Here is a 25,467-nt window from a genome sequence, read left to right on the forward strand (position 1 = left end):
AAAATATTACCATCACGTGGGACCTGATTTCTTTTTCTTCTTTTTTTTGGTACGCGGGCCCCTCACTACTGTGGCCTCTCCCGTTGCGGAGCACATGCTCCGGACACACAGGCTCAGCAGCCATGGCTCACGGGCCCAGCCACTCCGCGGCATGTAGGATCTTCCCGGACCGGGGCACGAACCCGTGTCCCCTGCACTGGCAGGCGGACTCTCAACCACTGCGCAACCTGGGAAGCCCTCTATCAACTTTTTTTTTTTTTTTTTTTTTTGCGGTATGCAGGCCTCTCACTGTTGTAGCCTCTCCCGTTGCGGAGCACAGGCTCCGGACGCGCAGGCTCAGCGGCCATGGCTCATGGGCCCAGCCGCTCCGCGGCATGTGGGATCTTCCCGGACCGGGGCACGAACCCGTGTCCCCTGCATCGGCAGGCGGACTCTCAACCACTGCGCCACCAGGGAAGCCCTCAACTTTTTAATGTTTCATTTTTATTACGAATTTTACACTCAAAACACTGGAGAATAGGAAAGTGAGCTAGCCAGAGAATCACGCTGGAATGAGCTGATCCTGCAAGGGCACAGGTGAGGCTGGCTGACATGAAATCACAGCAGTACGAAGTCACCCTGCTGTGTGATTTCTACCACCAGTATTACGGGTGAAAACGGAGAGTCTGGTTCAACCAGGGTCGGGGTTTACTAGGATTAAGGGCAAGGGAAATAAAGCCATTGTCAAGAGAACTACTGAAGGATGGACTATGAACTCGAAGCTCAATTAAGAGGTAGCAGCCTACAGGGAAGTGTCTAAAGGCTGGAGAAAACCATGGAGGTCCTGAGGAGAAAGATGCTGAGGGCAGCGCAGAAATAACTGATCAAGCGTGCTGGAAAGAAGAGACTGGGTTTGAAGGGCGCTGCACTGTTCGTCTGTGAGGTGGTGCATGCAGCACCGGGATGGAAATCCAGGGGATGGTGGCAGGAATGGTGACAGAGGTGGATGAGCAGAGGTAATCACTGCAGATGAGGTGTTCAAGAAAATGAGTGTTCCCGCGTGTACACTGGGTCCTCCACATGCACGCTAGGAAGTCAACTAGGATGATGGCAAGAACTGAGGCAGAGAGGAAGGCCTGTGGGCCAGATACCCAAGTCATCAATGAATTAGGTGAATAACCCGCAGAAGGTAGAAAACAGTAATATGGAGGAGAGGATGCTGGGGACGTGGGCCTCAAAGAAATGGGGTGAGGGGACAAAGAGCAGTGAGGACACAAATTTTGATCCTCCTGATTCTAGGATATCCAGGGTATGAGAAAACAGAGGCATGACTTGGCTTCAAGAAAAGGATATCCCCAGGGAAGGGCCAGCGTCAATACAAAGAGAGGGAGGGAATGACTAAAGAGAGGCTAAGGAAATAGAGGTGGGGGGTGATCATGGAGTGGTAATCTCAGAGGGCACAGTGGGGGCTGCAGGAGGGGTGCGATCAAGGGTAAAAAAGAGTGGGGAACTGACGTAGGGGCACAGCATGATGGGGAAGATAAGGAGGACTGGGGAGTGGGGTGAGTTAGCCATCCTGGTAAGTGCACTATAGATAGCTGTTGAATCAAATGGGAGTTATTAGGCATAAACCTAATATATCCAATCAGAAGCATTCTAACTGTTGGACTGTAGGAGTGATAGAGTCTGTGGTGATGACGATGATGATGATGATGATTTGGTGACAATGGGACAGTGATGATGACAACAACTACCAATTTTGAACATCTACTGTGTGCCAAGCACTCTTGGAAGCACTCCACATTTAAGCCTCACAACAACCCTCTGAGACCGATAACAGCATTATTACCTGCAGAAGGGCTCTAAACCAAAAGGAGGGAGCAAATTAAAACAGAAATCACAGAATCGTAGGAGCCCTAGGGAGCTAATCGGCTTTTTGAGCATTATTTTAGGGATCTTACAGCTGTAACTCGTGGGGGCAGGAACCAGCCTGATCCACAGCTATTTCAGTAACTTCAAACAAATAATATTCAGACTGGAGGAAATATCAAAATAACAATAAGAATTTATTGAAGGCTTCACTTCGTGCCAGATCCTGTGCTAACCTTTGCATGGATTATCTCATTTAATCCTCACATCTAAAAGGCAAGTTACCATTATTATCCCCATTATAAAGGTAAGAAAACTAAGGCAAAAAGAGAGTAACATGCCCACAATTCACACAAGGAATCTCTATTTAATAAGATGACTTTTTGACAAGACTTAAGGGTTTCATATGTCACAGTGAAGGTGCAGGTCACAGTATCAACAGAACTTGAAAGTCATTAAATCCTGCAAAATATCTTAAAACATTAACTTATGGATTCTCACCATCTCTTTGCATGTTTTTTCCAGACGAGAGAAAACCCAGTGCAAAAAAGCTTTGATGAAATGCATCCAGATGGCAAACATGTCTGGTTTTTACGGCCCGGGAACCTATCCCAGAAGATTCTGATTCAGTGGATCTAGAGTCAGCCCTGAGTATCTGCGTTTCTTTTAAAAGCTCCAAAGGCTATGCTGGTGTGCAGTTTGGGCTGGGAACTACTACCTTAGATTCTCTGCAGTTCCAAATCCAAACTTCCCCTATGACGTTGAGATGTCTGAAGACACCAAGGGCACTGGAAACTGAGGCAGAGAAGAGGTGAAATTATAAAAACTATCCAACAGAGAGCCAAGGAAAGGCATGCTCTGGTTATACTATTTCTCTGTACTTTTGTGCCTGAACTATTTCCCAGCTAATTTGCTTTATTTTCTTCATTTTTATTGTAGTTGATTTACAATGTTGTGTTAGTTTCTGCTGTACAGCAAAGTGAATCAGTTATACATATACATATATCTACTCTTTTTTAAGATTCTTTTCCCATACAGGTCATTACAAAGTATTGAGTAGAGTTCCCTGTGCTAGACAGCAGGTTCTTATAAGTTATCTATTTTATATATAGTACCTAATTTGCTTTATGTAGGCAAGTTGGCCAAAAATGTTACGAACAAATATTAAATGAGCCAAGTATTACCAATAAATATTAAGTAAACCTGGCCCTAATGTGCTACTGAAAAGTATTTTATTTCTCTCTGGTAATTCTGATGGCACTTCTGATTCTCTTAGCAAACAGCAGTCAAATACGAGAAAAATTGCTTCTAATTCAATAATGCTACGGATGTGGTCAATAGAGATCAAAAGCTGGAGAAGAAATACAGTTGGGTATAATTCATTTAAGTTCACAAATTTCACCAGGGACTGCCTTCAAGCCTTTAATACTTATGAATGTATTTATCTATTTATTTAATCAACCACCACTAACACGTACTACATGCCAGACACTACACCAAGTGCTTTACTAATATTTAATATCATTTCATCTTTACAAGCACCTATGAAGTGGGTATTATTTTCATCCCCACTTTACAGATCAAGAGACTGAGACACAGAGTGATTTAGTAACCTGCCCAAGTTTACGCAGCTAGTGAATGGCCCAGCTTGACAGTCTGGCTCCAGAGTCCATGCTCTGAATCACTATGCTTAGTCTCCAAGACCTACAAAAAGTTCAAGCCTTAATCCAAAACTTGTTTTCCCCACCAGGTCCCTACAAGGCCGCAGCTTCCAAGGCATTCATTCAGTTCCTCAAACAGTCCATACTCCTTCCTTGACCTGCCTGAACACCCTCCTATATCCCTATTTTCTTTCTTTTTTTATAAGTCATCTGTTCTCAGCTCAAACATTATCAACTAAATTTCAAACTCTAATAGCACACTGTATTTCTCAGCATTAAATACAAAATTGTAATTATATTACTTCCTGGGTAATTATTTGCTTCCTGTCTTTTCCAACTAGGAGGTGAGTTCAGACACCGTGTCAATCTTCTTCAGGTGTTCTCAATCACTGAATACCCACCAACCAGCCAAAAGGAAGTAAGCTCTCCATAATTTGGGGGTTTTTTTGTTTTTGGCCGCGCTGCCAGGCTTGTGGGATCTCAGTTCCCTGACCAGGGACTGAACCCACGCCCTTGGCAGTGAAAGGGCAGTGTCCTAACCACTGGACGGCCACGGAACTCCCTCAATAATTTTTGTTGAATGAATGAATGAGTGGCATACACTCAAGTCTCATGCTTTCTTTTTCATGCTTTCAGGTACGTGACACATACCTGTGCTCGCAACGGCCCCCCACATAGCCCCCACTACACCCGCAAAGTGCAGACTCCAATAGCTCACAGGAAAGCGCTCTGGAAAATACTGGCTCTGCACACAAATATTATGTGACCCTGAACAGGTCATTTCCCCCCTTAACTGACCTGAGTTTCAGGTGCACAATGGGGATCACGCCAAGTCCCAATGGAATGTAACCTACCAAAGAGGGAGAACCTGCACTTCTCCCCATAACCTATCGAAACTGTAGTTATTACTCGCTTCAAGTGTGTTTCCAGCAAGACTTTGGCTCCGAGAAGGCCAAGTCCACGTCTGCCTGGTTCAGCGCCGTATCCCAGGCACGGTATCCACGGGCTTGTACCGTGCCTGGCCCACAGCAAAAATTAGATAATTATGAGTTAAGTAGATGAATGCCTGCTCTGAGCACTTCACAGATATCGCACGAGTTGACGGGTAACTTCTGGCGTAAAAGCGTATTCCTTAGACACAGGCCCGGCTCCCACCTAGGCCCCAGCCCCCCAGGGATGCCAGCCCCTAACCCCACGCCAGGCACTCACCTCTTGCATATAGAAGCATCTTCGCAAGTGCCGCGCACGCCCTCGTCGTCCGTGTCGGTAGGAGAAGAACAGGCGGTGAAAGAGGGCCTCCTCAGGCTAGCGGCCATGGGCGTGAAGGTTTCGGGGTGCTGCGTCCACCGGTGACATGGAAGCGGGGTCGACGGACGCCGGGAAAAGGAGCGAGCCCCGGACAAGGTAGTAGAGAGAACTAGGCTCTACAAGGCTCAGCTGGCGCGGCTCAGTGACGCCGCCCACGGCTGCTTCCCCTTCCCGCTGATTGGCGCCTTTGCGGAGACGCTCATTGGACAATTTCCCCGCCCCATCAGCCCGCGGAGGTTCCCATTGGACAACCCCTTGGCCCCGCCCACACAACCCGGAAGTACACGGAGGGAGAAAGTAAACTGAAATTGACGCAAGGGAGCACCGCAATGCTCTCTGGGAATTGTAGTCTTATGTGCTTTGAGAGGCCACTGGGTTTCTTTTCTTTTTTTTTTTTTTTTTTTTTTTTTGCGGTACGCGGGCTTCTCACTGTTGTGGCCTCACCCGTTGCGGAGCACAGGCTCCGGACGCGCAGGCTCAGCGGCCATGGCTCACGGGCCCAGCCGCTCCGCGGCATGTGGGAATGAATCCTCCCGGACCGGGGCACGAACCCGCGTCCCCTGTATCGGCAGGCGGACTCCCAACGACTGCACCACCAGGGAAGCCCCGCCAAGCCCCGCCAAGCCCCGCCAAGCCCCGCCACTGGGTTTCTTATTGCTAGTCACGAAATTTTATAACTGTAGTTAACTCAGAGCGGAAGAGCTGGAAGAATCCTCAGCACTGGGGTGAAGGGCAGAGAATCCAGCCGGAAAAACAAGTGTCAGTGTTACAGTCAGTTGGGGCTCAGTCTCATTCAGAAATTGAACAAGTATTTACTGAGTGCCGACTCTACCCCAGGAACTGGGCGAAGAGCTTTGCACACGTAATCGCCTTTGAAATGTTGTGAGGGAAGGAATATGTGGAAAACGAATACAATGGAAAACTATGTAGCAGTGAAAATGAACGAACTAGAGCTACCAGTTACAAGCATCAGTGTCTGAATTTCAAAAACATGATACTCGGTGAAAGAAGAAATAGATAACAGTTTTGTAAAGTTCAATCCAAGCAAAAGTAATGTTATTTAGAAAAACAACATATATGGTAATAATGTACAGAAAAGTAAAGGAATGAGTGGAGAAAAACAGAAGTTAGGCTCTTTGTGACCTTTAGGGAGGAGGGTAGGACACTCCAGGGAAAGGGAATGGGGAAGGAGTATATAGACACTTCAATAATTTCTACAGCTGAGGTAGGTTCACGTGTGTTTGTTTCACTATGATACATTTTCAAGATGTTCATATATTTTGTACTAGACTTATTATAAAACATTTTCTTTTTTTAACTTTTTTTTTTTAATTTTTGGCTGCGTTGGGTCTTTGTTGCTGCACACGGGCCCTCTCCAGTTGCAGCGAGCAGGGACTACTCTTCGCTGCAGTGCACAGGGTGCGCAGGTTTCTCACTGCGGTGGCCTCTCCTGCTGCAGAGCACGGGCTCTAGGCAGGCAGGCTTCAGTAGTTGTGGCGCACGGGCTTAGTTGCTCCACGGCATGTGGGATCTTCCCGGACCAGGGCTTGAACCCGTGTCCCCCGCATTGGCAGGCGGACTCCCAACCACTGAACCACCAATAAAACATTTTCTAACTAAAAATTTTAAAGTGTGTTTGCATGTTCCATTTCATTATCTGTCAGGAGCAGAGAATGGATATACTCAAACTTGAAGAACCTTGAATCTTACACACACACAAAGTAAACAAATGACAACAAAAACCCACTACAGATATCTTGGGGCAAGATCAGTTATCAAATCCTTGCTTAGTATTCAGTGGAGGAACAAGAGCCCATTGATACCCAAAGTAGAAATGACAGTGGGGAAGGCTGAGGTTAGGGAGTTTTGCCAGGGGGAGTGGTGATGAGATGAAATACACCACTTTCTTTGAGTGGTCCTTTGCCAAGAGGGTAATGCAAACCAGTGAACACGCATAGTCTCCCAACTTGACAGTGTACACATTCCATGGGTGTCAGTGGGCAAGAACAGTGGGTCAACAGCAAGTAGTAGTATAAGACATCAATTCCATAGGTCTGGATGGTGAGGCTGAGGGACTAGAAGAAGGTGTAAACTTCTTCCTCTCTTGTTTGATGAGCAAAGAACATCTCTGATCTTTGCTGAGAGTTTGATTCAGAAAAACTGGTGATTCAGAGGACTTTGGTCAGTTTTTCACTGAGGGGTCACCCCAGAGGCTTCCTGCAGGCAGGGCTAGCTCATTCCATTTGAGCTCCTGGTTAAGGTGCTGGAACTTTATGGTACAGGAATAGAATCTGGAAATGGCAAGCTTAGCCATCTTAAGCTGCATAATGCCTCCAAATATGAGGCCATGCTGGGGTGGTCATGAACAATGTCCCAGCGAAAGTTCACTGACAATTAATCTGCATCCCCTGATAAAGTCAAGAAAAGAGAAACTAGAGTTTAAAAGCCCTGTTGAACATTAGTTAATATTGGGAGCAAATAGCTGGGCTTTAACCATGAAACTTCTCCCTGAGAGGCTAGAGTGGATGTTTGCCGCTTTGGCTATTCAGTATTCTTTCTTCTATAACAACAACCAGAGTTTATTATGGAGAACCAAATTCTCCTTTTAGTCCACATGGATCAGGTAAGGCTCCGTGCCTGACACTGGGGGTGGAACCTTACCAAGGCCTGGCCAATCATACACAAAATCACCCTAGCTACACTTCAAGAGTGTGTGTGTGATGTGGTGGTGGTGACCAGGTTGGTCCAATTAGAATGAATCCCAGGAGTTGAATGGGAGTTGTTAAGTCTATAAGAGCTCTCTTTTCTGGCAGACTTGAACCCAGGAGGCTGTACCTTTGAAGCTACTGAGGGCCATCTTGCTACCTTGTATAGCCTGAGAATTTTTCTATTGGGAAGGCTAATGTTGTCTGGAGCACTATATGCTCAGTTAGGGGTGACCTGACTTTGCAGTGTGGGGCTGATGGGGAAATCACCAGAGCCTGTGACGGATCAATCAGAAGAGGCTGAATTCAGAAAGATGAAATAAACACCTGCAGCTTTCATCCTGAGCTGCGTGCACATTATCCCTCCCCGCCCATCACTACCTGGTAGAACCTCAATCAAATCATTGTCTTCCTTCTTGGCTGGTCCAGTTTTCCAAGTTTTTAGCCTGCAATTTCCTCACAAGCTTTCCATAGACAGCTATGGCCTGTTAAAAAGGCTATCTTTCCTGCTTTGAACTGCTTTTGCACAATTGTCAAAAATCAGTTGAGCGGGCTTCCCTGGTGGCACAGTGGTTAAGAATCCGCCTGCCAATGCAGAGGACATGGGTTCGAGCCCTGGTCCGGGAGGATCCCACATGCCGCAGAGCAACTGGGCCCGTGCGCCACAACTGCTGAGCCTTCGCTCTGGAGCCTGCACGCCACAACTACTGAAGCCCGCATGCCACAACTGTAGAGGCCCGCATGCCTGGAGCCCATGCTCCGCAACGGGAGAGGCCACCAGAGTGGGAGGCCCTCGCACTGCAGCAGAGAGTAGCCCCTGCTTGCTGCAACTGGAGAAAGCCTGCACACAGCAACGGAGACACAACACAGCCAAAAATAATAAATAAATAAAATAAATAAATTTATTTTAAAAAATCAGTTGAGCATATTTTTGTGGGACTATTTCTGGATTCCCTGTTCATTGATCTATGTGTCTATCCCTCTGCAAATACTACACAGTATTGGTTACTACAGCTATATAATAAGTTTTGAAATGGAGAGGACTGACTGCTCCCATTTTATTACTTTTTTCAAAATTGTTTTAGCTATTTTAGTTTCCTTATCTTTCCATAAAATTTTAGAATAAACTTGCCTATATCTACAAAAAAAAAGGCTTACTGGGTTTTGATTGGAATTGCATTAAATCTATTAATTTTGGGAGAATTAACATGTTTACTATGTTTTGTCTTCCAATTCATGAATGTGGTATATCTCTGCATTTGTTTAGATCTTTGATTTCTTTTACCACTGTTGTAGAGTTTTCAGTATGCAAGTCCTGGACATGTTTTGTTAGATTTACACTTAATTATTTTATTTTTATTAGTGACTGTAAATGTGTTTTAATTTTTGGCGTCCACATGTTCATTGCTAGTATCTAGAAATACAATTGATTGTTGTCTTTATTTTGTATCCTCTGACATAATTGAACTCAATTATTAGTTCAAGGAAGAAATACTTTTTAATAACTTCTTGTGGCATGAGGCCTGAAATTAAAATTCAATATTGAGAGCTGTCTTAACATCTAGTAAAATTAAGAGGGCCTCAAATGGTCTAACTGCAATTCCCCACTACCTCTTCTCCCACATGTAAGGTCCCCTAGCTATATGATCCTTCTTATCATAGGAACCAGACACAGTGCCTGTTTATTCCCGAGTAGCAGGCTTCAGTTCCCTATCAGCCCACTGAATTATCCAGACAAGCCCATCATACCCTCCTGTGGGAACCAGGGCTTGTCCCCACCCTCTTGTTACTACAAAGTCTGCCTCCCAAGCCCCTACTTGTTCACTCTGTTCCAAGTGTAATCCCCCACGTGGCCCTGCATGGTGAGTGGTGTCCTCTCTTGGGCTATGGGTAAATGTGACTTGTAAATTGCTGTTCATCCCATCTTTCAGTGTAGAGTATCATGTGTTCAGCCAACCCCATTAGTCTAGGGAGGGAATCTCTCTCTCACTGATGGATTGAAGAAGAGGTGAGTAAGACAATTGGCATCACAAACAGGATAGTCTAACCTCAGCTGAGGACACTTGGTCAGCTTTAACTACCAGCTCCTTTGCGACTTAACTGGTTTGTAAGGCAGCAGTTACTATCTGGGATGTAAGTACCAGTTGCTGGCCAGCTTGGGCTTTAGCTCATGTTCTGTTATTTCAAATGGATGTTGCCATCTCTTCGCACCCTAATGTGTCATGCTTGCCAACAAGGCAAAAACTATTGTTAATTGACTGTATCCCAGATGGAGGTGCCATCAAGTGTGGCTTGTATATGATAGGTGGTCTCTGAGGCTCCTACCTGAGACCAGTGACAACATAATGTCCTAACTGGTGGGTGTTTGAGTTCCACTTACTGGGCATGGGCTAGCACTTTGGTCATTGTGTCTAGCCTGATAACCATCACTGGCTGCTTGGGGCAGCCATAGAGACTCTGGGAAAGTAACCCCCACCCCCACCATGCCAACCACAGTCCTGGGGGTGACCCCTTGTGTTGTTTGTAGAAAGGAAGGAGGCCATGATCCCAGGAAGATTTAAGAATGGCCCCTTGATTGCCTCCTGAGTCATTGCTGTTCAGGCAAAAGCAGTGACCTTGTCCATCTCTCCTGTGCTGCATCTTCCCTTGGAGCAGTTGTGTCCTCTCGTTACTCCTAACGGTTTTGAGGTGCACATCCATGGCAGCCCATGGCCCGAGAACTGATGAAAAAAACAAAAGTGGGGGGAAGGGTCATGGCAGGGCCCTCCAAGGTGTGCTGTGCCTCCTGTTTCTCTGGATCTGTAGGCATAAAGACTTCCTCCAGGACAGTCATTTCTGTATCTTTGTGTCTTACTATACCTGATTAAAACAAATCCTGGGTACCCCTGAAATACCTGGGATCCCACTAAATTTAAATATGGTAAATATTTTGCTATTATAGATTTGGCTAATAGGTTCCATTCAATGCCTATTTCAACATTCTCTCAGCCTGTTTGCCTTCCTCTCCAAAGGGGCACAGTACACTTTTACCTTGTTACCCACAGGGCAACTAAACAGCTCTGCTATCACACACAGTCTTTGCAGACAAGATCTTAAATGCACCCACCTTTCTCCAGGAGTTCAGGTATGACATTACCTTTATGACATCCTCCTTTGCAGACGTTTGTTTGACACACTTGTTAAGGATACACAAGTCCACCATCTTTTAGTCCTTTCTGGGTTCTGGAGGCAACGTATTCCTGGTTTACAAATTTTACTTAAGCCCATTTATGCTGTTACTTTTAAATGAGCCCACCTTGAGTGGGGGTCCCTCCAACAACAGGCTCTAGAATCTGTCTAAATTAAAATCAACAGGCACTCTCCTTAGTGCCCTCAGAGACTCCTTCAGTGAAGAGGCTTTAGCAACTTCCCCTCCTGCTTCCTGGAGTCTCTGGACTGCTCATGATGTCTGTAAGTTGTCCTTGGGCTTCTGATGCAGGAAACTGCCCTCCTTGGCCCTGCATCACATACCATCAGAACAGGAATTTCTGGCCATGCACTGGGCTCTTCTGGAAATAAATTCTCTCCCAAACCCCAAGCTTCCATACCCAGCTGCCCATTATTCCTTGAGTCATGGAAGCAACACTCCCACAAGCTCAGTAGGGTTATCAAGGCCTCCTTGCTACAGGGTGGAGCCAAACCTGAGCCCTCTAGCACATCCTACCTGTAGGTGGGTATGGCCTCCCGTCATCAGTCCATTGCCAGATGCCATGGAGCTGGAAGATGTTCCTCTCCCCCAGACCCTTTGGGATCAACTAAGTGAACATCAGTGAGTTCATATACTTTATGATGTTGAGGACCACGTCTCCCTCTTGGTCAAGTGCCAACTTCACTGCCTAGGGAAGGACTTCACCTACTCCCGAAAAGTCTCAGCCATCACCAAGGTTTAAATTGATGTCAAGCTATCAAAGAGTCAATTGTGAGGGGCTTCCCTGGTGGCGCAGTGGTTGGGAGTCCGCCTGCCGACGCAGGGGACACGGGTTCGTGCCCCAGTCCGGGGAAATCCCACATGCCGTGGAGCGAATGGGCCCGTGAGCCATGGCCGCTGAGCCTGCGCGTCCGGAGCCTGTGCTCCGCAACGGGAGAGACCACAACAGTGAGAGGCCCGCATACCGAAAAAAAAAAAAAAAAAAGAGTCAATTGTGGTATAAAGCCATGAAATCAAGATTCACTATTAAGCATTGCCTTGACATCTGGCAAAATTAGAGGACTTCAGATAGCCTAACTTCAACCTATTGCTTGGTGACAAGCCTATTGCTTGGGTGACAAGATGGACAGAGGTTTAGGAGATGATAAAAGGAAAGGAGGAGGAAGAGGGTTCTGAGGGAAGATACTGAGTTCCCTTTTGGACATGACAATTGTGAGAAGCCCATGGATATCCTGACAGAGGCGTCCAGCAGACAATTAGATAAGTCAGTGTCAAGGCAGGAGAAGGGGGAGGTCAGATATAGGCATTCAGAAGTCATCAGCATCCAGGTGAAAGTCAAGTGGATGAGCTTGCCCTGAGACCACAGGGAGAGTGAGAAGATTCAGTCAGCTGACAATGATACCTTAGAGAACATATGCATCAAGAAGTGGCCTGAAGATGAAGTCACAGAGGAAGCAGAGAAAGAAAAGTCTGATGTTAGGAAGGGAACCTAAGGAGAGTGGCATCCCCAAAAGAAAGAGGGTGGAGAGAATTTAAAGAATGAGGATGGAGGGCTTCCTGGTGGCGCAGTGGTTGAGAGTCTGCCTGCCGAAGCAGGGGATATGGGTTCGTGCCCCGCTCCGGGAAGATCCCACATCCTGTGAGCCATGGCCACTGAGCCTGCGCGTCCGGAGCCTGTTGCTCCACAACGGGAGAGGCCACAGTGGTGAGAGGCCTGAGTACCGCAAGAAAAAAAAGAATGAAGATGGGGATAACATTTATCAGACACTACAGAGAGTTTAAGTAAGTAAAAAGACTACTTTCTAAGGCATTCAAAAATGCCTGGGGCATTAATGAGACAAGATTTTGTGATGCTTTCAAAAAGAAGTCAGTGAGAAATGAGATGGTGACAAGGAGTAAAGAATTTTTTTCAGAAGCTTAGCTGTGGAAGGTAGAGAGAGACGGTGGTAGCTGAAGGAGCAGAAAAGGGAGGATTGGTTGCTGGGAGAGACTTGGACAGGTTCTGAAGCTTAGGGAAAGAGACAGGCTCAAGATAAAGCAGGAAGGAAAATTAATGGAATGAGGTCTTTGAAAAAGTCTGAGTGGACAGTTTTGGGGGTACAATGGAGCAATTAGCCTTAAACTGCAGAGCTGGATCCCTTTTCCTCTAAAAAAGAGGGAAAGAGTAGAGGTGGATGGAGGGAAATGGGTGGATGGTTAAATATAGGAAGGGGGTATGGGAAATTGAGAGTTCTTGACTGCTGGCCTCAAACATCTTCAGGAGGGCATAAGGCCTGATAATGCTTCAGGAAAGTGGTGAAGATTTGGAGCAGCTCTTAAAGAAATGGGCAAGAGAGTTGGCCATGGCCATTTGATCGTTTGGGAGGTAGAAACTGCTTAAAGGCTGATTAATAGGAGCTAGTTAAAAGAATTAGGGCACATCCACACTGCAAACTAATGACTGCTTTTAAAAAGAATAAGATGGGGACTTCCCTGGTGGTCCAGTGGTTAAGAATCTGCCTTCCAATGCAGGGGATGTGGGTTCCATCGCTGGTCGGGGAACTAAGATCCCACATGCCGCGGGGCAACTAATCCTGCACACTCTAGAGCCTGTGCGCCACAACTAGAGAGAAGCCTCACGTGCCGCAACGAAAGATCCCCCTGCATGCTGCAACTAAGAACCGATGCAGTCAAAAAAAAAAAAAAAAAAAAAAAGAATAAGATGGAATTCATTTGCATTTGGAAAGATCTCTAAGGTGTAGTGATTTTTTTTTAAAAGTCAGAGAATAATATGCTCCGATATACACAAATCTGCATATATTTCTAAAAGGCCTGAGAGAATACAGATTACCAATGGAGTGGTTTCCCAGGCAATGAAAAGAGGAGTGGGACTTAGCCAGGAAAAGTGAACTTTTATTCATTTTTTTTTATTATTCAAACAGAAAGTCACAAAAATTATAATCATCCTCATAATGAACTTTCATTCTTAAAAATGTTATGCATCTTGTACTTTGGGGCTGTTCACCTTTTTTCTTATATGAAGAGTATGCACTTGTGTATTCTATAATTTTGAACATTAACACAAGTTAGTGTTTTAATTCCCCAAGATCTGCCTAAGTACCTGCTCCCTGTAAAACATGAAAGCATTACAAAAACCATTTGAAGCATCCCTTGATCAGCCTTCAACCCCACTCATGCCCTTTCTCACAAGAAGTAACCACTGTCTGAAGGTGGGTGAATATCTTTGAAGTCCTTAAAACACCCTTTTTTTTTAAAGTATTCGTATTTTTATCAAGCAAAGTCAAAATACATGGCTTTTTCAGTGACTTGGTTTCTTAAAAATGCCATGTTGTCTCTGGCTGAAGAATCATCTATGGCTTTGAAAGGTCTTTCAGCACAACTCCAGCCCTCTTGCCAGGTGAGAGCAGCAAAGGCATATATGTGGGCAAAACATCAGTAACAGCATTTAAAAGAAGATGCCCAGATCCATCCGTTTCAGGTCTGGGTGGGTTAATCAGAGAGACAGCTGCAGAACGTTGATTCACATCTGGTTTTTTGGGTGTGGATCCCGAGGTAGTTTTAAGACTTGATGGTACATTTTTAGCTAGTTTTTTCTTTCCCGGTGAATCCAGAGGTTTTGGATCGTGAGCAGAGGGTTTTAGTGGTGGAAGTGTGAGATGAGATTCTGTTTCTAGAAATTTAACAAAGAGTTCTGAAAAAGAATTCTTTGGCCTCGATTGCTGATTTGGTCTCAGAGGTGTGTTGGGGACACTTTTTGATCCAAGCCAGCCAGTCATCCATCTGGTACCACCGCCTTGCTCTTCATTAAAAACCAGATCTATTTCTTTCTTTCTAATACCCAGAATGTTGCCCGTTATCTGTAGCACTTCATGACGTTGTTGTTTTGGTGTTTGAAAATACCCCAAGAAGAGGTTCCTCATGAGGCTCTTGTCAACTTTTCCTTCTGTGTTACTTAGTAAGTTCATCAATTTCTTCTGTACATCATCCAGCACTTCCTGTTGGACCTCATTTTGTTTTTTCAAATCTTTAATTTGTTCTTCCTTCAGAGTCGAGGCAGCATTCACTTTCTCCCGGTGTCCTTGTGCCGATATTAGTTTTTCTTCTAGATTACCTGCAACTATTTCCATCCATTCTGTGACTACCATCCTCATGTTAGCTTAGCGCTTGTGCATACTACTTTTCTTGTTCTTGGAAAACAGAAAGCTGTAGCCAAATGTCATCTCTCTGCTTTGTGACAACATTCAGTTGTTCCTTCAACGACTCTACCTGCAAACTGGCTTGCTGATTTGCATTTTCCCTCGCATTGGAAGATAGAAGGAGCTTTTCCTCCAATGCGGTGACTTTCATTCTTAGTTTAGCTGCTCTGTCTTCTGCAGCCAAAGCTTCGTGGTTATGAGACAGTTCTGATTCTACTGCATGCTTACGCGATCTCTCCGGCTCCTGCTTTAAGTGTAGTTCTTTGTCGTGTAAATGTTGAACCTCATTCTGGAGGGCACAGTTTTCTACTTGTTTCTGTTTCAATGCCAACATGGTCTCATTTCTGGCCTGTTGAAACATAATAGTCTTTTCTTGCATTGATGTAACTGCATTTAAAAGCTGACTTAATTCCCCTGTCTTGCCGAGTTCTGTTTCTTTCAAAAGATGCTCAAAAGCAAGCGCCTTCTCCTTCATTGAACATATTCCAATTCTTTCTCTCTCCGCATCATAGAAAACCACATCTTTGTCTCTTGATTTTGTTTCCTCTTCCCTAGATGTTTCTACTAATTTTTCATTTTCCTCTTTCAGTTTAAACATATCCAGCTCAAAGTTGACGACTCCCTTCTTCAGGTTGATTACTCCCTGCCTCAAAAGTTCATTTTCACTCACTACATGAGTGAAACTTTCACTTAAAGAAAGTAATTCATCACTTTTTGCTTTGATTAAAAGCTCTTTTTCCTTAAGTAAGTTTTGCAAGTCATCTTGTTTCTCCCGTAGCTGCTTCATTTCTGAATCCATTTGTTCACGTCGTTTTCTTTCTAGTTCTGAACTGTCTGCAATGGAATCAGACAATCTCTGATTATCTTCCTGGAGTGTTCTAATGGTTGCATCTTTTTCCTCCATTAATTTTCTTAACTCTTCTATCTCTTCTTTGAGCAATTTAGAAGATTCACTCAATCCATCAGGTTTCATTGCCTTCAGAGAGGCTGCTGACTCGGATGTAAGTGATTCATTGGAGGACTGTAGTAAAATAAGGTCAAACATCCCTAACAGAATATCTTTGGTATTGCAAAGCTGCTCTAGGCTAAACTGAATTTGCGCTACTTGCTTCTCCAAGTTTTTGAGTTTGATTTCATTCCCATCATAAGTTTGATCAGGTCAGTATAGTTCATCTGTAGTTTAGAATTATTATCATTGTCAACTAACACCCGTGCCTGAAGTTGTTGAAGCTCTTTCTGAAGATGGGGTGACCCACGCTGCATATTTTGTACAGTGGCCATCACGTGCTCTTTCTACTCTTCCATTATCTTAACTTGCTGTTTTAATTTATCACGTTCCTGTAGAAGCTCCTCAAACTGATCCATATTAACACCTCTCACTTCATCACCATTGCTGGATGTTTGCAGTATTGCCAGTAAAATCTGACACTTCTGAGTTAAAGCATCAATTTCAATATCTTTTTCTCGAATGATGTAGGATAAATTCTGCATCGTTTCTCTAAACATATCCTGACCACTGTTTTCAAATCTGGTGGAGAGTTTTGTATTTGCGTCTTTGAGTTTCATGAGGTCTGCTTCTTTGGCAGCAATTATATCCATCATTCTCAAGTTTTCTCTTTTAAGATTGCTGTTTTCCCTAGTCTTCTCATCTAAAACAGCTAATATTTGTTCTCTTTCCAAAGCATAGGCTCGCAATTGCTGTTGACTCTGTCCATTATCTTGGTCACTGGAGGAAGCTGAAGATACTTTCATGTGGAGACACAAATCTTTTTGCTGGATAAACTGAGTTAGTTTACCAATCTCACCTTTGGACCGCTGATCAATCTGTTCCATTAAAAGGGTATTCTTTTCAATTAGAAGTTTAATCTCCAATTTTTGTTCTTTTATTCCTTGTACTGATCTTTCAGTTTCAGCTTTAGATAGGTCATGCTTTTCATTTCCATTTTCTATATTAAGACTCTGAACTTCTGTTACTTGAAAAGTATCAGAATGTTCTGTTGGCGTGTGCTGGAATTTTTCCAGTGGCTGGGTTTTGATTTGTTCTATTGCATTTTGAAAATTCTCCTTTTCCACCCCTTTGGCCAAAAAGAGCTGATTGTGTTTAATATTCATTTGCCCGTGTTGGTATTTCGGATTTTTCTGTTTCTGCTCTTGTGAAGATTGAAGTAGTTGCATTTTACTCTGGTTTTGTTCTTCAATTATCTTTTGATGAGGTTTAATCTCAAGATTATCTTCAACTGTTCTCTGTTGAGTTACCTCAGATTCTAGTTCTGTAACAGTGTCTAGAGTTTTAGGGTCAATCATAGGTGCGGTTTGACTGTGTTCTTCCCTCAGTCATTCCAATTCTTTCAGGTGACTGTTTTCTTCTTTCATGGATGCAAGACTTGTATCTTTTTCCTCTATGGTTTGTTGTAAAATTTCCATTTTTCTTAAGGCTTGAGTATATTGATCTAACTCCTCCTGAAGCTGTGAACTTCCTTGAAGTTTTTCAATAAAAATTTCTTTCTCTCTTATGAGTTGTTTCAATTGCTTCTGCTCTCCTAAACTAGATGGCAAAAGTTCCTTAGTTTCTTTGTGCTCAGCAATCATCTGCTCAATATTCTTTTTGAGTTCTGATATTTCACAGTCTTTCTCTTGACCGAGTTTAATTAAACACTCATGCTCCAGCTGTAAGGCACAGCTGTCTGGGTTATCTGTATTTGACAGTTCTTTAACAGCTTGCTCATACTTCTTTTCTTCCAACAGTCTCTGTTCATCCTGACAAAATTCTGCTTCTAACTGTCCTTTTTCCATTTTTAAATGAATTAACTTTTCTTTTTGCCCATCTCTTTAGGAATGTTCATTTTATCATCTTCAAGTTAACGAACTCTTTTTTTCCTCATATTCTAGATCTTGTTTTACTTTACCCATGATGCTGTCCCCTTCATTTTGTTGTTCTGTTTGCTGGTCTTTCATCAATACCACGTGCATTGTAGTTTTTTGTTTTTGCCTGTGCAACTCTCCTAACTCAGGAATCAGTAATTTCTTTTAAGTAGTACTCTCATTGACTTTTCCTTCTTTGATTTCCCAGTCACATCTTAAATGATGTACCTCTGAATCCGAATTCATGTCTCCTGTAGCTGCTCTTTTAATGAGTTCCTATTCACTGCTCAATTTGACAAGTGATAATTGAAGTTCTTCCTTTTCTTTATTTAATAATGAATTTTCTTTTTCTAAAACTTGGACTCATTTTTAAAGTTTCAGGTTCTCTTCCATGAGATTTTTATCCTGCTTTAAGCTACTCAATCGCATTATTTCATTTTCAGCATCAGACAGTGGCTGTTTCTATCTGGACACTTCTTCCAGTGATGTGCTCTGTGGAAGAACTTTTTCTTTTTCTGTCACAGCATCACTCCACCTCCTAATAGAAGGTTGCAACTCACCTTCTTCAGTTCTTTCGTTCATTTCATTTATCTGGTCTTGTTCTCTAACTAAAGCATCCCTTTCCTTTTCTACAGAAGATAATTTTTTTAAAAGATATTTTACTCTAATCTCAAGTCCTTTGATTTTTTTGGTGGACTCTATTTTTTCAGCTGCTAGGAGTTCAATAGCTTTTTGCATATCATGAATCATTCCCTCATTCCCTTTAATTGTTTTTGATGCCTGCGACTTATTTCTGCCAGTTTCTGTTGATGAACTTCCTGCAACACTGCTATTTCAAGTTGATGGTCATCAATTTCCTTATTTAGATTCTGTTCAAATTCCTTGATGGTATTTTGCAGTTTGTAGATTTCATTTACATCAAAACTATAGATCTAAATGAAATGCTGTAGAAGTTTGAGCAACATGTCTCCAATGGCTGACATCAGCCTCAGGTCTTAAGACTTCTTTTGACAATCTATTTATTTCTTGCTGTGACCAAATTAGGTCAGCAAAGTCCATATCATCATTCTGGAAAACTAAAGCATGCTGATAGATATCATAACCCAGTGAAGAGGGTGCACGAGTTGAGGGCACAAGGCCAGCCTCAAGATTTACTATCTGGGTGACTGACTGCACCTTTAGCAACTGATCCTTTAGCGCTATCTGCCTTGCTTTAAGAAGTTTGATTTCTACGTCTTTCTGGTGTAATTGATGTCTGTAACTTGCAGCTTGCTGCTTTAGTTGAAGCTCTGAGGCTTCATACTTCTCGTCCACATCACTACAAAGATTCTAAGTCTCTCAGCCTCTGATTTTAAGACTGACTGAGAGTCTTCAACCTCCTCTGTTGTAGAGTCAGGTACTTCTACATTTTCAGCTCCCTTCCTCAGCACAGCTTTTGTGAAACTAGAAATGTGGCCTGTGAAAGATGCCACAGTACCACCCACTTGCCCCAGGGAATGGCCTAAGCAGGAGCCAAGGCCACCAAACCAGGAGGACATCAAAGCAGGTCATAGAACTGACCTGGTCCGCTCCGAAAAAAGTGTCCAGCACAGTCGGACAATGCCGCCAAGTGTCACTGCACTGCTGCCAGCGCGAGGTTAAGAATCAAAGCACAGTGAGGGGTTTCTAGGCAATGCGGGCTGCGAGGGCCCCTCAATGGCCACACCTGCCTGGCAACGCCCAGGCCTGGCCTGGGACATAACAAAGGGCCCGTCTCCAGTGACCTGTCCCCTCTCGGGCCTCTGTTCATCCACGACTTCCTAGCGCTGGAGTTGGGCTCTTCTCCCCTCCTTCCGTGATTTTCCCAGTGCCCTGCACCACCTCGGCCCCCTGGACGCAGCCACCATCACAGCCGCTCTGAAGGTGCCATCTCTGAGCTCCTGTTCGTAGAAAACACACCTTGCCTCTGATTTTTTTTTTGATATGGAATGATATGCAAGGTAGATTTTAATCAATAAAAGAAAAGCAGTACTAGAGTAATACTTTTCGAATAGGAGTAAAATATATTTAATTGCCTTTGACTTTTTTACTAAGTGGCATCACACTGTCCTGCAGTTTGTGAGTTTCACGCAACCATTTTTTTTTCTTAAAAAAATCGAGGTAAAATGTACATAGTGACACGCATCCCTCTTAAGAGGACAGATAGGTGCATTTTGTCAAATGTCTACACCTGTGCATAAGTACGGCCCTGATAAAGACTTTGAACATTTCCATCGTCCCAAAGCTCCTTTTCGGGTCCACCTCGGCCCTCCTCCCTCAGCGAGCCCTGCCCGGGTGTCTAGTTCCGAAGATAAGTTTTGGCGGTTCTTGGACGGAGTGTCGCACCGTCTACACTCTTTGTGTCTGCTTTGTCCACCGTGTGTTTGAGATCTAGTCTGGGAAGTGAATTAAATATCACTCGAGCGGGCGATCGCTGAGCGAAAGCACGCCGAGGTCCGAGTGGACCTCAGGGCCCTGGGCGGCCGCGCGTCGCGAGGCCCGGGGACCGCCTGCGGGCTGGGAGTCGGGCGGCCCCCGGGCCGGGGTCGGAGGCCTGGCTGCGCGCCGCACGGGGCCTGGCACTCCTCGCCCGACCAGACCCCGCGGACTCGGCGGGCGGCGTCGCTGGAAGTGACGCGACGAGGGCGGGGCCGCGGGCCTGGGGAGCCGCTGCCGCTGCCGCCGCCGCCGCCGCCTCCGCCTCGGCCGCGAAGCGATGTAAGAGCCGCCAGGCCGTCCCCCGTCCCGCCCGGCCTGAGCCCCGCGGGCCACCGCCGCCGTCGCCATGAAGAAGCAGTTCAACCGCATGAAGCAGCTGGCCAACCAGACCGTGGGCAGGCGAGTGCGCCGCGCCGGGCCGCCCGGGGGTTGCGCGGGCCGGGGGCCGGGGGTCACGGCCGGGGGCCGGCCGGCTCCTCCGCGGGCCCGGCCGCTCCGGGCCCGGCCGCCGCCCCGCCCGAGGCCGGCGGGGCCCGGGGCCGGGGGCGGCGTCACGCCGCGGCCTGGCGCCCGGCTCTGGGCCGCCGCCTGGCCCCCAGAGACCGGCGGGGCGGGCCGCGCCTCCCTGCTCCCACCCCTCGGGGTCCCCACTGGCCCGCGAAGCATCGCCCTCCGGGGACTGGACCTGTCCCGGGTCTTTCCCACCAGGAGATCGAGCCGGCCCGGGCCGCCGCCTGCGGCTGAAACTCCGATCAGTGGTGTGTCCGAGGCTGCGGGGCTTGGGGGCGGCATTCTCAGCCTTTCCGGATCGCCCCGCTGCCGCAAAGCCTAGCTTACAAGTGCATGGTGGCAGTAAAGAAGTAAAGGGTCATTAAAGCCCAGCGGATCTGCCTACTGAGTTTCAGAACGCCCTTTGAGGGAATTTAGAGGTGGTGCCGTCTCCAGACCAGGGGCGAATATGAACGGGATGCCTTGACATTTAAAAAGTTGGAATTGGGAGAAAAGGATTCTGGAAACGCCTAGTGCCAATTTAAAAGGAAATTACTGTGTTTTTTTTTTTTAATTCTTCCTCACTTTGGGTTTGGAAGCAAATCCTGCACCATGTTTTTTTGGGATTCCTCGACTGCTTGACAAGCATTGATTCTGTAATGACAGAATAGACCAGAGTTTGTAGATGACCAGGCTGTTGGAACAGGACTGGTTTGTGGTTTTGAGAGCTTCTGGAGGTGATTGTCATGTGCTGTGTTATCTGGGGCAAATATTTCAAGGTCTTCCAGGGCAAGTTAGCTGTATGGTACGGATTTTGCTGTTTATTCTGGGAAGAGATATGAAAGTGGGAATTTTTCACAGCTTTTGCTTCTTCTTTCAGCAGTTGAGTCAAACGGGGAGTTTGGTTTGGCCGGAGCACGTGGGACACTTCTTTTTTTGTGTGTGTATGAAAATACTTTTACTTCCTCCTGAGTTTTCTAAATTTGCTCTTTACTGTTTCGTTTCCCTCAACTTTCTGCTTAGTTTTGTTGTTTAATTTTTTTGGTACCCCACCCTGTTAGCTTGGTGTGCATTTATCCTATTTCCAGAGTTAATTCCTGTCTAGGCTAAAGCCTAGGTGTGCCTCCTTTTCTGTTATTTGTGGGGAAATGATAGAAATAATGCTGAGAGAGAGGAAGGTAGAGTATTAGTGACGGCTAATGTTTCAACCAAGAATCTGTAAATGAATTACAAGATAATTTCTGTGAATTTTCTGCCCCTCTTAGCGTTCTCAGTAACATGAATTGTGGAATCATTACTTAGTGAGTGTCAAGATGCATTTGTCAGATAGTCATTTTGGCCTGTTTGTACATTGTATCAGGTAAGTGATTTTTTTTTTTTTTTAAACAAATTTCTGAGGCTTTAAAAGCTACAGAGCAGTTCAGGGAAGCTGTTCAGGGTGTCTCTGGCCCCTGCTTCCTCTGTAGCAGCTACTCTCTTTACACTTTTAAGTTCTAGCCATACTTGCGTACTTTCAGTTTCCAGAGGAGGCTGTGCTTTCTTATGTTTTAGCCTCTACCTGGAACTCTGGGAAAGCTCTTTCATCACACCTGCCCTAGGCCACTTCCTGCTCATTCTTCAGGTCTCCTTATAAAGGTCTCTGCCTCTAAAAGGCCTTCCCTGATGCTCCTGCATAAATTGGATGTCCCTCCTTGGTGCTTTCATAATTCCATGTGGCACCTGTTTTTGCATAATGTAATTGCCTCTTTACTTGCCAGCGTTCTCCATTAGACTAAACACTTGAAGAGTTTTTGCCCATTCTTTTTTGATTCCCAGGGTCTGCTGTGGTTCCTATAACATGGTACATACTCAGTAAATATTGTTAAACGAATGTAAATCCAGTTCTCAGTAGATTGCCCTGGTGGTGTGGGCCCAAGTATGGGAAAACGAGAATTGGATGGAGTAAGTGGTGTGACTCATCCTGGGACTATAATTCTGGCCCTGACCTTTGACTCTGTTTGAAAATCTTTATTGCTTGATGCAGTGGAAGCTGCAGCTATTACAGAGCTCTTAAGGGTATGGCAATTATGCACCTAAAGTCAAAACTGTTTTTACTGGGGAACCTGTTGCTTTACTGCTATTGATTTCCTAGATATATTTGTTGTTGTTGTTTTCCACTTAAGTAATTGTAAAGGACTAGGGAGGGAAAATGGAGGTAGGAGAGAGCCTAGAATTGTTATTGGGCAGAAGCAGATGGTTGGTGGGCACCAGAATCAGGCTTCTGGTTGTATTTGGGTCAAAACAAAGCCTAGAAAGCACACATGCACTAATGAATGAAGTTATTTGTGTGAATGGCTTGCCCATGGTGTGTATGTACTATCAGTTTGTAGAGTTCTAGGTGGTGTCTTGTGATGAAGTATTCTCTTCGCAAAATTAGGAACTTGTGAGTAACCCCACAGTGAGGTTCCATGGGATGGGCATGTGGGAGAATTAGTAATGGATGGAAGGAGTGAGTTCTCATGATGCAATTTGTTTACAAGGGGTAGATGAGTCTGTTTCAGAAGACGGTTTGTGTCCCATAGGGTCAAGGCTTAGGAGGTGTTCTCCTGATATGGGTGTCCCAAAGGAGAGGAGGATGGTTCCTTTCGTCCTCCTGACTTTTGTTGATTCATCCATTCAATAGACACTTGTTGGCCCAAACTGTGTGCCCGTGTGTGAGGTATTAAAGAGTCAAAAGTGAATACGACACAGTTTCTGCCCTGAAGGAGCTCAGTAGATTTGTGGAAGAGATAGGCAAGCAAAGAACTAATTATCTACCCTGAGCTAAGTGCTTATAGAAGGATGGCTAGTGCCAGTTCTTATTGGATGGAGAGAGGCAACCAAAAAACAGAAGAAAGTTTGAGCGAAGGCTTTGTTTCCATCTTCGAGCACTTCTTTCAAATTTCTCTTGTATTGATGAGGTCTCTTTTGATTGTAAGAAAACCCAAATCAAACTGCTGTAAGCGAAGATGGGAATTTATAGGCTTACATGTGACCAGAAGAATCCAAAAGGAGTATGGCTGCAGGTTGGTCTGGATGCAGGGCTTCCACTCTTTAGACAAGCTGTGTCCACAAGGAGAACCCCCAGCCCCACCCCCTTCTTCCATTGCCCTCAGTTCTGGACCCAGAGGGACAGAATATTTTTCTTCCAGTCACCGTTGCCAAAGGCCCAAGATTGACTCTGAGTGCTTCTGACTGGGTCCCATGCTTTTCCCTGGAAATGGGTATGGAGTAAACCCTGTCTGAACAACAGGGACTGAGAGTGGGGGAGCGCTGGCTCCCCAAGGGAAACCGGGGTGCTGGTCAGGAAATAAGAAACATCATGTCGTGTCTTTTGTAGTCCTGCTAAGAAAGATATTTTGTTGTTTGAAAATCCTTGATGCAGATAATCCAGTGGATGCAGGTGGTGATTTTGGGGAGGTGATGCCCTGCATGGAGGAAGGTGTACACAGGATGAGGAGCTTGAGGGAAGTTTAGTTATGAGGTCGAAGTGTCCAGGAGAAAAGGAAGCTGAAGGACTAACCAGGAGAGTTATTACCTAGGTGAGGCTCTGGGAGGGAGTGTCTCATTGGGTGTGGGTTTCTGCCTGGATTGAAGTACTACTCCCTGGAGGTTCAAATGCTTTCCCAGATAGTTCACTTTAGATAAGCCAAGGTTACAGACTCAAATGCCTAGAGGGGCCAGACTAGTAAAATAAATGAGTGACTGAGGCCAGGTAAGGGTTGGGGGCATGCCCCCCACCATGAGCTCACCAAAGGGGCATGTGGGAATATGGGCCCAGAGTGACTCAACCGTTGTGGCTTTCCAGAAAAGCCTGAAATCTGGACTTTAATGAAGGTTAGATGGCATTTAATGCAAAGGAAACAATCACCATGATACTATGTGGGGCTAAACAAAATATATCGGTGGCCAGATTTGGTGTGTGGGTCACCAAGTGGCAGTTGCTTGTCTAGAAGGACCTGGAGGTTCAGAATCCCTATTATTATTTTTCTTTTTCCCCCTGTACCTTACCCTGATATTACTGCATTCCTAGTTCTTTGGATTTGTTGAAGAGCTCATTCTTTCCTTTACAGAAACCTTTAAAAGATTTGATGGTACTAATCATCAACTTTTCTCTAGTTGGTTTAGTTTGCCAAAGGCTGTACCAGACCACCTGGCTTGGTTCTCACCTACTGGCAATGATCATTTCTATTCTAGAAAGAGGGAAAATGACTTGCCATGTTCACACAGCTGCTAAGTGGCCGAGGCACGACTTGGGTCCAGGGCTTCTGACTCTGGATCCCATGTGCTTCCGACTACAGAATCTGGGCTGCCTTTTCACCAGGGAAGGATTAATGTTTATTAAAAGTTTTTGGTGCTTATTAAGCCGTTGGGCTCAGTGCTTTGCATAAATTATCTCACCGCATTCTTGCAGCAGCTCTAAGAGGCAATGTTATTTGTTCCTGATTTAATGATGAGGAAGCCAGGACTCAGAGAGGTCATCAGGCTAGTAAATGACAGAGCTGTGGACTCAAACCCAGGTTTCTGATTCCAAAGCAGCTATAAATCTTCACGTGGGCAACTCTTATGTGAAAAACCTGTTGTTTGAGTCGTGAGTGCTGCCTTCGTAAAATCCTGAAGGCTGAGAGCTGGATGTTGCTCTAGTCCAGTGGCTCTTACCAAGGTATGGTTTTGCCCCCCCAGGGGACATTTGGCAATGTCCAGAGACATTTTTTGATTGTTGTGACTTGATTGGG

General features: G+C 45.2%; 2 protein-coding genes and 1 pseudogene across 11 annotated transcripts in view; 1 reads left to right on the forward strand and 2 right to left on the reverse strand.

Moving 5' to 3' along the window:
• LCMT1 (leucine carboxyl methyltransferase 1) overlaps positions 1–4,982 on the reverse strand; it is a 55,082-nt gene extending 50,100 nt beyond the window's left edge. For 2 of the 3 annotated variants that reach the window (XM_081256323.1, XM_081256328.1), the window contains exon 1: positions 4,719–4,982. In XM_081256323.1, coding sequence (XP_081112449.1) covers positions 4,719–4,825 — 107 coding nt within the window. In that variant the 5' untranslated portion in view covers positions 4,826–4,982. The remainder of the gene's footprint in view (positions 1–4,718) is intronic. The other variant, XM_081256324.1, reaches the window with a different exon arrangement.
• Positions 4,983–14,059: 9,077 nt separating this feature from the next.
• On the reverse strand, positions 14,060–19,305 carry LOC308628332 (thyroid receptor-interacting protein 11-like; annotated as a pseudogene). Its single transcript has 2 exons — positions 18,548–19,305; positions 14,060–17,732 (listed from the first exon to the last, which is right to left on the reverse strand). The product of its transcript is annotated as a thyroid receptor-interacting protein 11-like (transcript).
• A 1,152-nt stretch (positions 19,306–20,457) lies between these two features.
• Positions 20,458–25,467, forward strand: part of ARHGAP17 (Rho GTPase activating protein 17) — an 89,317-nt gene continuing 84,307 nt past the window's right edge. For all 7 annotated transcript variants that reach the window (XR_014017705.1, XR_014017706.1, XM_081257956.1 and 4 more), the window contains exon 1: positions 20,458–20,623. Coding sequence is in view for 5 of the 7 variants with exons in the window: in XM_081257956.1 (XP_081114082.1) it covers positions 20,571–20,623 (53 nt within the window). In the remaining 2 variants the exon portion in view is untranslated. The remainder of the gene's footprint in view (positions 20,624–25,467) is intronic.

This window comes from Mesoplodon bidens (assembly GCF_964165515.1).
Source record: "Mesoplodon bidens genome assembly, chromosome: 15".
NCBI classification, from domain to species: domain Eukaryota; kingdom Metazoa; phylum Chordata; class Mammalia; order Artiodactyla; family Ziphiidae; genus Mesoplodon; species Mesoplodon bidens.